At 33.7% G+C, this 15316-nt stretch overlaps 1 protein-coding gene across 3 annotated transcripts in view; it reads right to left on the bottom strand.

Moving 5' to 3' along the window:
• Positions 1-15316, bottom strand: part of PRKCH (protein kinase C eta) — a 276978-nt gene that overhangs the window by 175366 nt on the left and 86296 nt on the right. For all 3 annotated transcript variants that reach the window (XM_074290306.1, XM_074290305.1, XM_074290304.1), the window contains exon 2: positions 7472-7535. In XM_074290306.1, coding sequence (XP_074146407.1) covers positions 7472-7535 — 64 coding nt within the window. The remainder of the gene's footprint in view (positions 1-7471; positions 7536-15316) is intronic.

The raw sequence follows: 15316 nt of genomic DNA, 5'->3' as shown, positions 1-15316 counted from the left end.
GTTTTGTCCTTTATCTTGGAGACTAAGCAGACATCAGAATTCAAAATACATTCTTCTTTTTCTTCTAAATGCAGTAGTTTATACACACACACACACACACACACACACACACACACATATATATATAAAGCAATATCAAGCACATTTGCTTTTAAAAGTTGTTTGTTTTTTCTCTATAAAGAATGGTACAAAGTTCTTGAAAGTTTACTTTTAAAATTCAAGGAAAGGAGTGTTTCTTTAATTTACATGTATGTGTGTATGTATATATATATGTATATACATATAAATGTATATATACACATACAGGCAAACTTATGTGCACACAGTAGTTTTAAAAATAAATTTCTTTGATTCATAAATTCCTTTCTTTTCTATTTTATTGATGCCATTTGCCTTTATATGATTTATTTCTAAAAATATAGCTGTAAATTGAAGGGGTGAAAAAATAAAGTTCAGGAAATCAATCTCATCCTATAGCATATACAATATCCCACATTCACAGTTCCATTTCCCACCTCCCACCCCTTCATTCCCAACTCTGCAAATAAGAGAGAAAATTGCATGTTCTCACTTCTTATTGGGTTTTTTTTTTGTTTTCTTTCCATTTATGTTTCTGTAGTCATTGTGAATATTGTTTTCCAGGTTCTTCATTCTACATTGATTTATCTAAGTCTCTTATCCCTTTATTGAAATACTCCCTTACATTCCCCAAATACTCTTTTGCATTTATACATCGACAATGCTATTCCCCAATCAAGAGGTACCTATTTTGTTTTCTTTGCCACCACAAAAAGTGCTGTGATGGCTATTTCAGCATAGGCTGGACATGTCTTTCTTTGACCTTCTTAGAAGGGGCATATGCTTAATAGTAGGATCTTTGAATCAAACTATGCACTTTTTCAGCACATTTCCAAAAGGCATATTGTTTGAAGCAATGCAAAATTATCTCCAACAACATATATTTTTCTCTCAAATCTTCAAAATATGATTTCCTCAATTTCTTACAAATACACCCACATTCTTAGCACCTATCTTATCAGTGGGACTTACTGTAATAAGAACATACAATAGGTTCTGTTCACCTTTGAATCACAGAATGGAATCACCAGCAAAATTCAAGAATATTTGATTTCTTCTTGGAGGCCTCCTCTCTGCTTATTTCTGAAAATAGGTCATGAGGGCTCAGGAGATGGATTGAAAGATAGCATAAATCAGGGCCACAAGGCCTCCTCCCTTCACATGTACTCTGATTCAGATTTCTATGCCAGTCAAACATTCTTTGCCTTGTAAGATGACAAGCTCCAGAGCTTTACAATAAGGCATGAGGTTCAATTACCTAGCATGGCCAACCATTCACTTTGATCAGTCCATTGCCTCTCACATGAGGCACAACAGTGGATGTTTTCTTTCACCTGGACAAACTGGAACACACCTCAAGAGAGCAAAATGTCAGTGGGCAGTATGGCTTCATCCTGAAGGGATATTACAGGTATGTAACATGGCATGTTACATTATCCTGGAGGTAATGGCAGGTGCAGAAAGCACAGAGGCTCCTCACACACAGTAATACTAAAGAATGAAAGCTCTTCCAGTAATGTACGTAGTTAAATTTTTGTCTTCCTATAGCCTCTGCAAAGCTAGAGGATTTCCATTTTTGTCATTTTTGACAAACTGTTGGGTGTTAAATGATTTGCTTTAATTAGCATTGGTTACTATTAACAATTTGCAAATCTTCTTGGAAAAACTGTTCCTATCTTTTGATCATTTATGTGTTGGGAAATGGTTCTTGGTCTTATCATATGTAGAGATACATTATATGAATATTCACAGTTCTGTCTTGGTTTTATATACTTATCCTAAGTAATTAATGCAATAATTTTTCTCAATTTGCCTTTTTATCTATTTCACTGATTTTGTTCTAATAAAAGCTTTTCAATTTCATGCATTTGACAGTGATTATCTCTATTATTTGTTTAATTAAGAATTGTCCATCCAGCCATAGTATGAAAGGTACCTAAATCTATCAAATCTAATTTCTATTTGAAACTGATTATGCCATTAGGCATAATCAATGTGTATGACATGAGATACTAGCCTAACCCTAATATCTGTCAAACTGTTTTCCTAAGTTTTCCAAAATGTCCTTATCAGACACGGAGCTTTTTCTCCCACATAATTTATGGCCTTGAGGTTGTTTTTTTTTTTAATTGATTTATTTAGTTTGAATATTTCTAATTCATGTTTCTGCAGTCTGTGCTGCTCTTCTGTAATCCAATCTGCTTTTCTACACTTTTAACCAATGGCAAGTTGCTGCTTTATAAAATAATTTGAGCTCCCCCTTTATTCTTACTTATAGTTCTCATACAGTCTTCTCTTTTTTTTCCTCTGTGCCTCACTCAGAAATCAATTCATGAATAAAGTCCTTTGCGGGGAGTCATGCCATGTTCTGATGCTTGAAGTCTAACTTTTGCTCCTGTGACAATCATGGTCATATACAATTCCAAAGACTAATTTCAGTGTTTCTCCTACCATACAAAATGCTAATGCTCTTTAAGTTTAGTCATTTTTTAGTTATCACCAACTTTTCATGACCCCATTTGGGGTTTTCTTGACAAAGAAATTTAAAGTGGTTTGCCATTTCCTTCTCCAGAAAATGGGGTTAGGTTACTTGCCCAGGGTCACATAGCCAATAAATGTCTGTGGCCAAAAATGACTCTTCCTGAATCCAGGCATGGTAGTTTGTTGCCCCTCTCCTAAAAGAGGATAGAGTTCTGGAAAATAACTGTTCACAGAGAAATAGATCCCCTAATGTACAAATATTAGCATGAGCATGACAAAAATGAAGATGTAGGAAAGGAGACTGAAAAGGAATGGGAAGACAGTACAGTATCATAGAGATCTGCAGAAAAGAAGGTAATCAATATCCAATGCTACAGGGGTCAAGGAGAAATAAGAAAAGGTTATCAGATCTAGCAATTAAGAAATCATTCTTAATTCTGGAAAAAGAGTCAATTGAATGTTGGGGTCAAAAGCCAGACAGCAGAGTGTTTAAAAGAAAAAGAGAAGAGAGAAAATAGGGGAAACAATTGTAGAGGATTTTTTTAAAGTTTAGCATAGAAGAAAAAGACAAAAAGGAGGAAAGATAAAAAGGATGAAGTGAGGATGCTTTGAGGAAGGATAAGCTTGAGTAGATTTCTAAGTAATAAAGAGGGGGTCAGATAGGGAGGGACTGAAGATTAAAGAGTGTAGAAATCTTAGTGGGGATTAATCTGCTGGAGATGATGAGAGGGGATGCATAGAAGGATAAATGTGAAGGGATTGGCCTTGGCAAGGAGAAAGTCACCAATACATCACACTCAGAAATAAAGAAGATAGTATGAGAAGTCAGAAGGATATGATGTAAGAGAAGAAGGAAAATCCCTGTTAACTTTGAGGCAGGTCACCTCAATTTTTTTCAATTAAGTATGAAGTGAAGTTCTCAGTTAAGAGAGTAAAGGAAGGGACACCATCAGCAGCTTGAGAGACAAGTTTTGACCAACCTCAATTGTAAAAAGGATATAGAATAAGTGAAGGAAGTATAAAATGTTTATTTTATGTATGTATCCCTGGGATGTCTCCTATATTGAGGTTTTTAGGTTAGAAAAATTTTTGGAAAACAACTACTTTATTGTCTTCTAATCACATCATCAAATCATCACTTTTAAAGCAATCTTTTGGTAATAAGTTGTGATTGATCTGCCATTTACTATAAATGGGAACACTATGGCTAAAGCGGAAAAACTTCCTACTCATCCTTACTTAACTGACATTTTTCTAAACAAGTTCAACATTTATATGGTATTTCAATTTCATTCCAAATTGTTCTGAAGTTATTTTTAATGTTATCCCTTATATTTCATATGACCTAGCTCAGTATCTTCATCCCCAAAGAGTAGAAAGTTGGACAGACAGAAAACAAGAGTACTCAATAATTTCTGTTAGTAGCTCAGTGTGTTCTGAAGCACAACTCTATTCAGTATCAAGAGAAAGGGGTGTAGCTTTGGAGAATGAGAAATAATGTCTTTGACCCCACTGCAAAGCTTATTTTATTTTATTTTATTTTTTCTGAGGCCGGGGTTAAGGTTCTTGCCCAGGGTCACACAGCTAGGAAGTGTTAAGTGTCTGAGATCAGATTTGAGCTCGGGTCCTCCTGAATTCAAGGCTGATGCTCTATCCACTGTGCCACCTAGCTGCCCCACCACTGCAAAGCTTATAATCCAAAGAGGTCAAAGGCAGAAAAGTCATACATTACAACTAGACATATGCACAATTTGCATTCATATTCATTTTGTGGTAGTTTTATGTAAACAAAATGGGTTCTTCTTGATTAGCAAATTGATGAGCTCAACTAATTATGGTAAACAAATGGAATGGTCAATATGAGAACATTATGACTTTTGAACTACTTAAGAGTGAAGTAAGAAGACCTAGGAAGACATTATACATAAAAACTACAAAAATATGCATGAAATGAACAATAACGTGAAATACAATGGTGGGTAATTATATTGATCAAGCTGGCCCATGAAAGAGATGAAAAAATACACCTCCTTCTTTTCATTAAAAAGTGGGGAACTGTAGGTGTGCAATGTTGTTATATGAGAAGATATATGGGCAGAATGAGAAGTAAAAACAAGAAGAGCAATATTTTTTTTTAAAATGAGAGATAATAGCAGCAGCTATTAAGAGATAAAATTCACATATATCCATATACACACGCAGATATAAAAGTGTTCCAAAGTCAATCCACCAAAACTAAAAAGTACCCAGTAAGCTTTTAGGGTCCACATAGTTCAAAGCAGTCTGCTAAGCAGTACTTCAAAAGATAATAAATCAACTGAGATCACTGTGAAAGTGTCAACAGTAGCAACGTAAACCTTGCCAAGTTTGCTAAAACTTGTTCACACTAAATTCTGAAGTTGTCACTAAATGAACAGTCCCATTCGCAATTCTGTGGGTGTGTTTACCTGCCACATTCTACCCCTTGACTTTAAGGAAGAAACTGAATTCATAGAGACTAGCAGTAGCACTGAATGGCATCAAGTAGGTTTGGCACAACAATCTTAATACATACAAATTAAAGAGAGGCAGCAGGACCAGTTTCATGGATAGTTAATTGCTAGTTATGAATTAAAAGGCACCATATTAGCCCAAGCATCTATTTCACACAAGTGTCAAAGAGCCTTAAATTTTACCATTACTTTAGGCTAACCCATGCCCATTCCAAGCATTCTTTTTTTAAACTGAATATTTTTAAGAGACATTCCTTTTTTTACCCATCACTTGTCCCTATAACTTTGCAGGCAATGAGTTTACAGTTTTACTCATTCTTCTTTATCAAAGGTCTCTTCCATGAAGATAGTGGGATTTTGACATTATATACATGGGGGAGGAAAGAGGTGGAAAAACTCACTAGGGATATGCAGTTGCCAAAGATGTACTTTGACTAATTCACAGTTTTTGCCAAAAACAAGTTCTGGAAGAGAATCAATTAATTGTTACAATTAATGGGCTGATGTCACTAGGAAAGAAAGTCTATGATGTAGTAACCCTGACTTTTGCTGACTGAACTGGATGAAGATATATATGACATACATATCAAATTTGTAGATAAGACAAAGCTGGAAGGCATTGCTAACATGCTAGGTGACAGGGAGAATCCAATTAAGGATGGACCCAATCTAACAATATAAAATTTAATAGGGATTACATGAAGTCCTATACTTGGGATTTTTAAAATTCAATTGGGAAAGTATGGATAGATGATATATGTGAAAAAGATCTGGATATTTTAATGAGACTACATAGTAGTACCAAAACACACACACACACACACACACACACACACACACACACACACACACACACACACACACACACACTCAGTTACAGTCCTGCAATAGCAGAACCATATCTTGGACAGATCTCATCTGTTTAGTAACGAAAGCCACTATTTATGAAAGACACTGAAAAACTGGAACATGAACAAATAAGGATAACCAGAATGCTGAGGGGCCTGTAAATATAAAGGACAGATAAAGAAACTTGGGGTGTTTAGCCTGAAGAAGACTTAGTGAGTATAAACAGTCTCCAAGAATCTGAAGAAACAATGGGATGAAGAAATATTAAATTTGTCCTGCTTGATTTGTGCCCATTCAACAATTCAGGATAGAATTACAATGAGTGATAATTTTAGAGAGGCAGATTTAGGCTTATTGAAAGGTAAACTTTCCTCACAACTAGGGCTGTCCCAAAATAAAATGGGCTGCTTCAAGAGGTATTAGATGATTGACAAGAACCCTACAGGTAGTTATGTTCAGTATTCGCTATAGTAGATGAACTCTGAATTCCCATCCAATCCTGAAATTAGGTGGCTTGTAAATTGATAAAAACTTCTTCTTCAATTAATTTTCACTCCAATTTACTCCATCCTACAAATAAAGACTGTAAAAGATGTAGTAAGAGTGACCTTTTCCAATGCATTTTCCAGATTTTTGTATCCTTTTATGCTTCTATTTCATCATATTTCCTCTTCGATATGTCTTATAATTATGTCTTACTCATCTTGTATGAGTGGAAATTCAATATTTGCTGAGTGAATGATTAAAACAGTCACTCTTGGACAGTACTGGGGAAGAGACCACTCTTGTGAAAAATAGTTTATTAATTTATAGTCTTAAAATTAAAAAAAAATCACTTCATAAGTTATGACTTATAAGACCAAGCAAGTTCTAATTGGTAAGCCACCTTCTGAATTTTATGTGAAATGGTCTTTCCATATATTTTATACTACTAATATCCATGTTCCATATTCCCAATACCCTCTTCACTTTTAGAATTCATGTCAGGTCATGGCTAAATAAGTATGTTCTAAGCTAATTAAAAGAGGCTTCTAGAAACAATTAACTATAAAAGCAAACTATTTTACTAAGGTATACTGAATACTATATTCATTTTTTTTCAGGTTCTGAACAACTCAAGATCCCAAAGCCAAAAGTAAAAACAAAACAAAACAAACAAACAAAAAACCTAGCCTTTAGGACTTTAGTAGATAAATTACATATACCAAATTATATGGCTAATTCCTGAGGTTTAGATTTCAAAACCTCAGAAACCAATTTTAAAGATATGTTTGGGTGAAAACTACAAGGAATGAAGACAAAGAAAGTAGGAAAGCAATAAATCAGAGGAGACACAAACTAGCTATTTATATAACTAAGCTAAGACTGCAATTAACACAAAATAAGAATTCATCTGGTTTCTTAAATAGAACACCTTTATATTATTAAGTATCCAAATCTTAGCCAGGATAATCTAAAGAGAAAATTGAACATTTTATAAAATGTATTGTACACGTGTCTTCTAAAATGCAGTTTAAACTGTGACAAAAATGTGATGATATGCTGAAAATCTGCTAAAATGCTGCCCTTACCTTCAGTAAAACTTCCTGTAAGAGTTATAACCACAAAAACTTTCCCCTCTGGCTCCAGATCCACCTGAAAGAGAAAAGGGGAGGGGAAGTTTTATTTTAAAAGTACTTTTTCTTTTGTCTCCAAGGTTTTCAAAAGTAGACTTCACATAATGCATTACAGATGTGTTATCTGATGTTTAAAAGGGTAAATTACACCCATAATTTCAGAGCCATTTTCCCTGTGAACCCAACCTTGCACGTAAATACCAAAGAGTTGAGGGAACAAGTGAAACTATAACTGACAGGTGGGAGTGCTGAGAAGCAAAACTAAAAAAAAATTGTACTTCAGTTATGATTCTTTCCTGAAATATAACAAGCTGGCTAACAACATAATTCACACATTCTTTGACTAACACGTGTTACGTTACACAAATCAGAATTCCATAGTTAATGCTTTAAGTTTTATTTTAAAAATTTCTTCAACACAGTAGGCATGGGGGAAATAATCCAAGTATTATCAGGAATTTTACAGATGAAGAAATGATAGGTTAGGAGTGATAAAAACAGCTTGCCAATTGCTAAGTCAAAAAACATTTTTAAGTTCTTACTATGTGCTTGACACTATGTTAAGCACTGAAGATAAAAAGAAAGACAAAAACAGCCCCTTTCCTCAAAAAGCTCACAATCTAATGGGGGATGACAATATGCAAATAACTATATATAAACAGCTAGCAAGGCATACATAGAATAAATTAAAGATAATCTCAAAGGGAAAGTACTGACATGAACAAGGACCAAAAATAAAAGGCTTCTTGCTGACTTAACTGAAGCTTAACAGAAGGCAGAGAAGCCAGGAATCAGAAAGAATTGTAGGTAGGGATACTTCTCCTAGAGTCTGGAGATACTCTGGGAAAATTTGGACACTAATGCATTGTTGGTGGAGTTGTAAACTGACCCAATTATTTTGGAGGGCAATTTGGAATTATGCCCAAAGGGCTATAAAACTGTGCATTTCCTTTGATACAACAATACCAATACTAGATGTGTATCCCCAAAAAATCACCAAAAAAGGGAAAAGGATCCACATGTACAAAAATGTTTATAGCAACTCTCATTCTGGTGATAAAGAACTGGAAATTAAGGAGATGCTCACCAATTGAAGAATAGCTGAACCAATTGTACGTGTGTAATGGAATGTTATTGTTCTAAAAGAAATGATGAGCAGGTAGATTTCAAAAAAATCTGGAAAGACAAATGAAATGAGCAGAACCAGGAGGCCACTGTGCACAGTAACAGAAACACTGTGTGATGATCAAGTATGATAGACTTACAAATACATTTTTTCAGGGTTAAAGTGGAAAGAAAGGGAAGGGAAAAGAAGTAATTTTTCTCAGTAATACAATGATCTAAGACAATTCCCACATCCAGCTAAAGAACTATAAAATCTGTACACAAATAGAAACATACTATATGCACTTTTTTTTTTGCTGATTTTTATTTCTTGTGATTTTTTCCTTTTGTTCTGATTCTTCTTTTATAACAAAATTAATGCAGAAATACGTTTAACATAATTGTACTTGTATAATCTATATGAGATTGCTTGCCATCCTATGGAGGAGGAAGGAGAGGAAAGGAGGGAGGAAAAATGGAAATCAAAATTTTATAAAAGTGAATTTTGAAAGCTAAAAAAAAGTTTTCTTTAAAATGTTTAAAAAATAAAAGCAACTAAAAACTTTACTTTTCATCTTTCAGGTTATAGAGAACAATGCTGTAATCAATTTTTTGACTCCCAGATTTATTTCCAATATACTACATCATTCATGCCTTGATTATGACTACATTTAAGACCCAGAAAGATTAGGGATTTCCTTAAGGTCAGATAGCCAGTGAGTATCAGAGTATGACCATTAGCTATTTTAATAGGATACACATCCTTCTTTTTTGAAATTATAATGTATCCTTATAATTTTTTTTCCCTCACCCCAACCATATAGCTCATTAACATACTGATCACTACATTATAAATTCTCCTGGCATTCAAATTGGTTGGTCACATGAGGCCTATGGCTAATTTAATAATTCCCTTCAAACACTCTCAAAACCACTTGTGAATTGATCATCCTTATACAACAGAAGCTCTCAAAATAGAGTTCTCTGGGGAGATGACTAAACTAGAGGTCAGCTTTTAACTGTCTCCACTCCTGCCTGAACTTGTCTCAATTCAAAAATATGTTATTTTTACAAGTCACTCCCTTGTCTTCAATATAAAGCTCTGGCAGGAAACACAGAGAATCACAATATAAACTGCTGTTGGCAGACTCAGAGCTCTATGCTGCCTCAGGAAAGATTGACAGTAAGTACCATATCGGCAATCATCCAAACACTAGTCCTTGAAAAGAGAACTTTAATAATAGCCCGGCAGGTCAACAGAGAATAAATATGATTCCACAACAGAACTTCCAAGGTTTTCTTGGTAAAGGGACAGGGAGGGGATTTCTAAAACACAATAGATCTAATATGGTCAGACTTTCGCTTGTGAGGAAAAAAAGTCCATGAGACCTCTGTCACTTAGTCTTTGGTATGCTGGAAAAGGAAATGGGTGGCTAAAGTTTCTTTCCTTATTCTACAACCTTTTCCATCCCTCACAATCTACCATCCTTCAAAGGAGAAGGTGCTTTAGAAGACTTCTTCATACCTAACATAGTTATAGAATACAAATTCTTTGAGGTCAAGAACTCTTACATTTTGTTTTTTTGGAGCCCCAAGGATTAACAGAGTGCCTTGTTTAATAAATTCCTGTTAGATTAATTTGGATTATGTGTCTAGTCAGCATCTTTGGAAAGCTGTTCTTCCTTCTTATGTTCCTATTTGTCCATTTTGACCAGCAATATGAAATAGGAAATATCTGGTCTCTTATAGTAGCTCAGAAATTAGTGTTCCTAAAATAATTCACATTCTTGGATAAAAACATAGTACTCTAGCAAAAGATAAATATATGTAAAGTTTGGGTGATCTACAAAATGAGACAGACTTTTCTTTCCCCTTCTACTTCTCCTTTAGGGTACTTTCCAAGTCTCGATTCTTGGTCTCTCTACTATTCTGTGCTTACACTCAAGAGAACCAATCAATTCTTAGAGATTCAACTATTAATTCTATTTTAATTATTCAAAATTTGCATTTCTACTTCTGCTGGAAATCTCCATCTCTCTGTCTCTGTTCCTGTCTGTCTCTCTGTAGCTTTATCTCTGTTTTTGTCTGTTTCTCTTTTTTGTTACAGAGTATGGCTAATTGGGTATAAGAGGGAGAAAGATATATTCAGGAATAAAAGATACCAATAAAATTTTAAGTAAAAAACATTTGTTCAAAATGCCTTTATAGAATGCCTTTTTTCTCCTTCTCTCCTTCAAACTATCAAAATTCTACCCATTCTTCAAGGTTTGGCTCATGTATGATATTCACCACAAAGCTTTTCTCACTCCAGTCCACTATTTATCCAAAGAACATTTTAATTGAGGGAGTTATAATCTCATATCAGAGTGCCAAAGCTCAGAGAACTGAAGATATGGCAGAGGGAATAGCTGGCTTATTCCAAACAGGTACTCTAGAGTCAGTGCACCAAGGAGCAAGGAATAAAAATGAGTTCAGAAAATAGTGAATAGTTTGTAGAGGGATATAGACAGGTGAAATGAAAGCCAGAGAGTGAGATAAGAATCTAGACCATAAAAGATTCTTGAAGGTCTAATCAAATATGTAATAGGACCAGAATCCATATTTACTAGCTGGTCCAACTGAAGGGACAAAAACCCTAGCAAAGGGTCTTGGCTATAGAATAGGCCACTAATAACAAACAGTACCTTGATAATAAGCCATCTTCTACCTTCAGAGCATTTAATTTTGTTCCTGCTGAGACAAGTACTAGTATCAGTGTGGCTTGTCCAGGCTTGCGAAGAGAACTAAATAACTGGGAATATTATTTGACTGAAGTAGAAGAACAAAAGGAAAAACATTAATAGATACAGATGTTCATATTAATGCTTTCTTTTCACAGAGAGGACACTGCAGGAGATAACACATCATCTTGTATTTCTTGTTTAGCTATTGATATGTGTATATTTTAACAGCCAAATGAGATAATATGTTCCATTCATTAAGGAACAATATCAAATACTTCATGGTATCTTTTTATGGAACACTAATGAATATTTGTTGAAACTGAAATTCTTTCTCCTCATCACCTATTTAGGCAAATCATATTCACTCTTAAGAAGCAGCTTTCCCCAATTTGAGGGACTCTCTCTCTCTCTCTCTTCATATTTCTACTTCATAAAATATCTCTTGGATCTTTTCCATTCTCTCCACTTCTACAGCTCCCAATCAAGGTGGAGCATTAAAATTTCTTGTGTAGACTGAAAGAAGTTTATTAGCTGATATTTTCTATTCTTCCCCTTCTCTGATCCATTGCCAATACCATCTTCTTAAAGTGAACAGATGATCCTGTCACTCCTCTACACAAGTATCCTCACTGACCTCTTTTTATTTCTACACTAATAATAGGTAGTTTACAGAGCTTTATAGAGCTCTATAAGGGTAGTGAGGCAAACATTTTACACATTGTCTCATTTGATTTTCACAACAATCTTGGAAGAGAGGTGCTATAATTATTCCAAGGGCTTTGGTTCTAGGAACGAAAACAATTTTATTTCATTCTTGAATTTTAGTTCTTAGATCATTACCTGGTATCTAGCTTGGAAGCATGTAGAGCACAAATGAGCACAATATACTGTCTAAGATTGTTGTTTTTTGTCCTTTGTTCTCAGAGGTCCACTGACATCAGGAAGGTGATATGACTTGCAAGTAAATTGGATTTAAGTGAAGCAGATTGTGCAGTCACCAGCCTCAGACTCTCCTCAAAAGCCATCTGGGCCCAGTGACAAGATATAAAAATCAGGACAACTGGAGATGGTCTCAGATGCAGTGGGAGACTTCGCCCTTTTTAAGCGAAGGTCTTTCCGGGTCTCAGTTTGTCCATTCAGTGATTAATGCTAGAAAAGAAATGACCCCTCCCCCTGAATACTTCTTTTACCTAGTCAAAAAAAAAAAATTCTATCTGGGAAGGGAAGCCCCTCAGTGTTTCTAATCAAAACATCAACAATTGCTTACTGCCTAAGAATTGAAATAAAGGAATGAAATGCCATAAATATTTTTGCTCCTCTATAGCCAAAGCTTTAAAGGAAAACACAGAGTTGGGATAAATGGAAATACATGGAATTCCCCAGAAGCTTTTAAATATCATTATTACTATTATTACAATTATTTTAAGTTATAATTTTAATAATAGTATTCCAGGTATGTATAGTACTTTATAAAATGTATTTAGCATACAATACCTACCTCATAGGGTAAGATCACATCAACAAACATTTATTAAGTTACCTATTATGTAGTAGGGACTATACTAAGCTGTGAGTATTACTGTATTATTTTTAGAACCATCTGGATGGCTTAATGGATAGCATGTTTGACCTAGAAAAAGAAGACTCGAGTTTAAATATGGTTTTAAAAGACATCTCCTAGCTGTGTGACATAGGGCAAGTCACTTAATCTTTGTTTGTCTCAGTTCCTTCATCTATAAAATGGGAATAATAGTATTACTCAAAATTGATGTGAGGATAAAATGAGACAATAATTGTAAAATGCTCTGCAAACATCAAGGTTCTCCCACAATGCTTTAGAATCCTAGTTCTAAACCTAAAATTTGAGGATAATTTACTGTGCATGAAATGTTTTTGGTAATATGCTTCATGCTACTTCCATCAACAGTATTTTTCTATTGCCCTTCAGCACATACTTTACACTAGACATTAAATTTCATTTTATTAGATTACATTAATCATTCTACTAGTAAGATCATTTTTGGATCCTAATTTTTTTCATCCAAAGGATTGCTAGTCACTTCTATACAAAAATTAAGATATCGAGAAAGACATAATAAAAATAAAAAATGCTATCTGAAATAAATACAAATTGCATTAAACATTCGAAAGTCAATATGCCATGGCACTTATAAAAATACAAGCACCAAAATAAATTTGTGAAACTAAATAATCAAAGGAATATTCATTGCTCATGGCAGGGCCCTGTAAATATAATAAAAATGATGGTAAATTAAGTTAATTTACAGATTTAGTATAATATCAAACTATCATTCCTTTGATACCTTATAGAACAAGACAAAAATAATAAAATTCATTTGGAGGAACAAAAAATCTAGAATTTTAAGGAAAATAATGAAAAAGTAGGGCTGAAGGATAAATAGCAGATCCAAGGATTTTATTATACTATAAAGCAGTAACAGTAAAATTATTTAGTTTTGGTTATAAAAATTGAATAGCAGATGAATTAAATAAGAAGATAAGGAAGAATCAAAAATAAATTAACAATATCTAAGTTAAAACAGAATATAAATTACTTAGAGAAGACCTACTTGACAAAAATTGCTTGAAAAATTAGAGAGGTCTTTGTTAGTAATTAGGTTTAGATTGCCTCTCACACCACTTAAAAAATAAGTTTAAAATATATGACTTCTCCATGGAAGTCCATAGCCTAAAAATGATTAGAAAAAAACATCAGATACTTTTTTAAAGTTAAGACCTGGGAAAGTGATGATACCAAACATAGAAAAGAATCAGTGACAGAAGATAAAACAGAGTATTTCTTTGCATAAAATAGAAAAACTTTAAAAAATCAATTCAACTAGGAAGAGAGAAATCTTGAAAGGGAAGGAATTTGTGCATCAAATATTAGTGGCAAGGATTTGCTTCTTAAAATATACAGGAAATTAATACAAATATATAAAAACAAAATTCATTTCTCCAATGACTATAGTCAAAAGATATGAGTGACTATTATTCAAAAGAATTGGAAGTTATTAAAAACCACAGAATACATTGCTCCAAATCTCTAAGAGAAATGTGAATCACAACAACCCAGCAAATTGGCAATGATAATAAAAGATGGAAACAATCAATATTAAAGGGACTGCAAAAAAGATGAATAGGAATGTTAATACCTTGTTTGTGAAGTTGTAAATCTATCCAACCATTCCAGAAACTAATTTGGAATTATGATTCAAAAATACTTAAAATACCCACAGCTTTTGACCTAGATATCCCAACACCAGGCATAAATTTAAGTAGAAAGATTTTGTAAACACCAAATTATTCATAGCTATGATTTTTCTGGCAACAACAGTAACTAGTTCACTAGTTTGGGAATAACAAATTATGGTAAATCAATGTGATGGGATATCTTTGCAGTGAAGGAAATGCCAAATATTAAAGAAATGTGGAAAAGTTTATGTGTACCAATGCAAAGTGAAGTAAGCAACAAACACATTATATACATGTGCTATGGGGAACAACAATATGAATGGAGAAGAATCAACAAAAAAATGCAACAATGCTATGTAATGAGGTTATTTTTCCTTTCCTTTTCTTCCTGTTTCAAGGGATGATTCATTCAGTACAGGCGAGGATAGGATTATAATTAATATGAATCTGATATAAGAACAATAGAGAGGAATAAAAATTTAAAGTAAAACAAGAATATGTTGGCTTTAATTTGTAGAATATAATCTTGATTTTCATAGAACTTATGTTCATTGCAAAAGAATAGTACATAAACTGCAATTGTTTCCATCATCGTATTTACACAAACATTTATCAAAGATGCTAAAATATGACACCATCAAATGTCCTACAATGCATTTCTTGTTAATTTTTGTTGTATGACAAAAGGGACTTACCAATCCCTTTATTTGCCACAATAAGGAATAATATTATGCTATCTTTCAGCTTAGCTACAGCT

Source organism: Sminthopsis crassicaudata, chromosome 2 (assembly GCF_048593235.1).
Source record: "Sminthopsis crassicaudata isolate SCR6 chromosome 2, ASM4859323v1, whole genome shotgun sequence".
Lineage (NCBI taxonomy): Eukaryota > Metazoa > Chordata > Mammalia > Dasyuromorphia > Dasyuridae > Sminthopsis > Sminthopsis crassicaudata.
The sequence above is the reverse complement of the archived record's forward strand: the minus strand, read 5'-3'. Positions and strand labels throughout refer to the sequence as shown.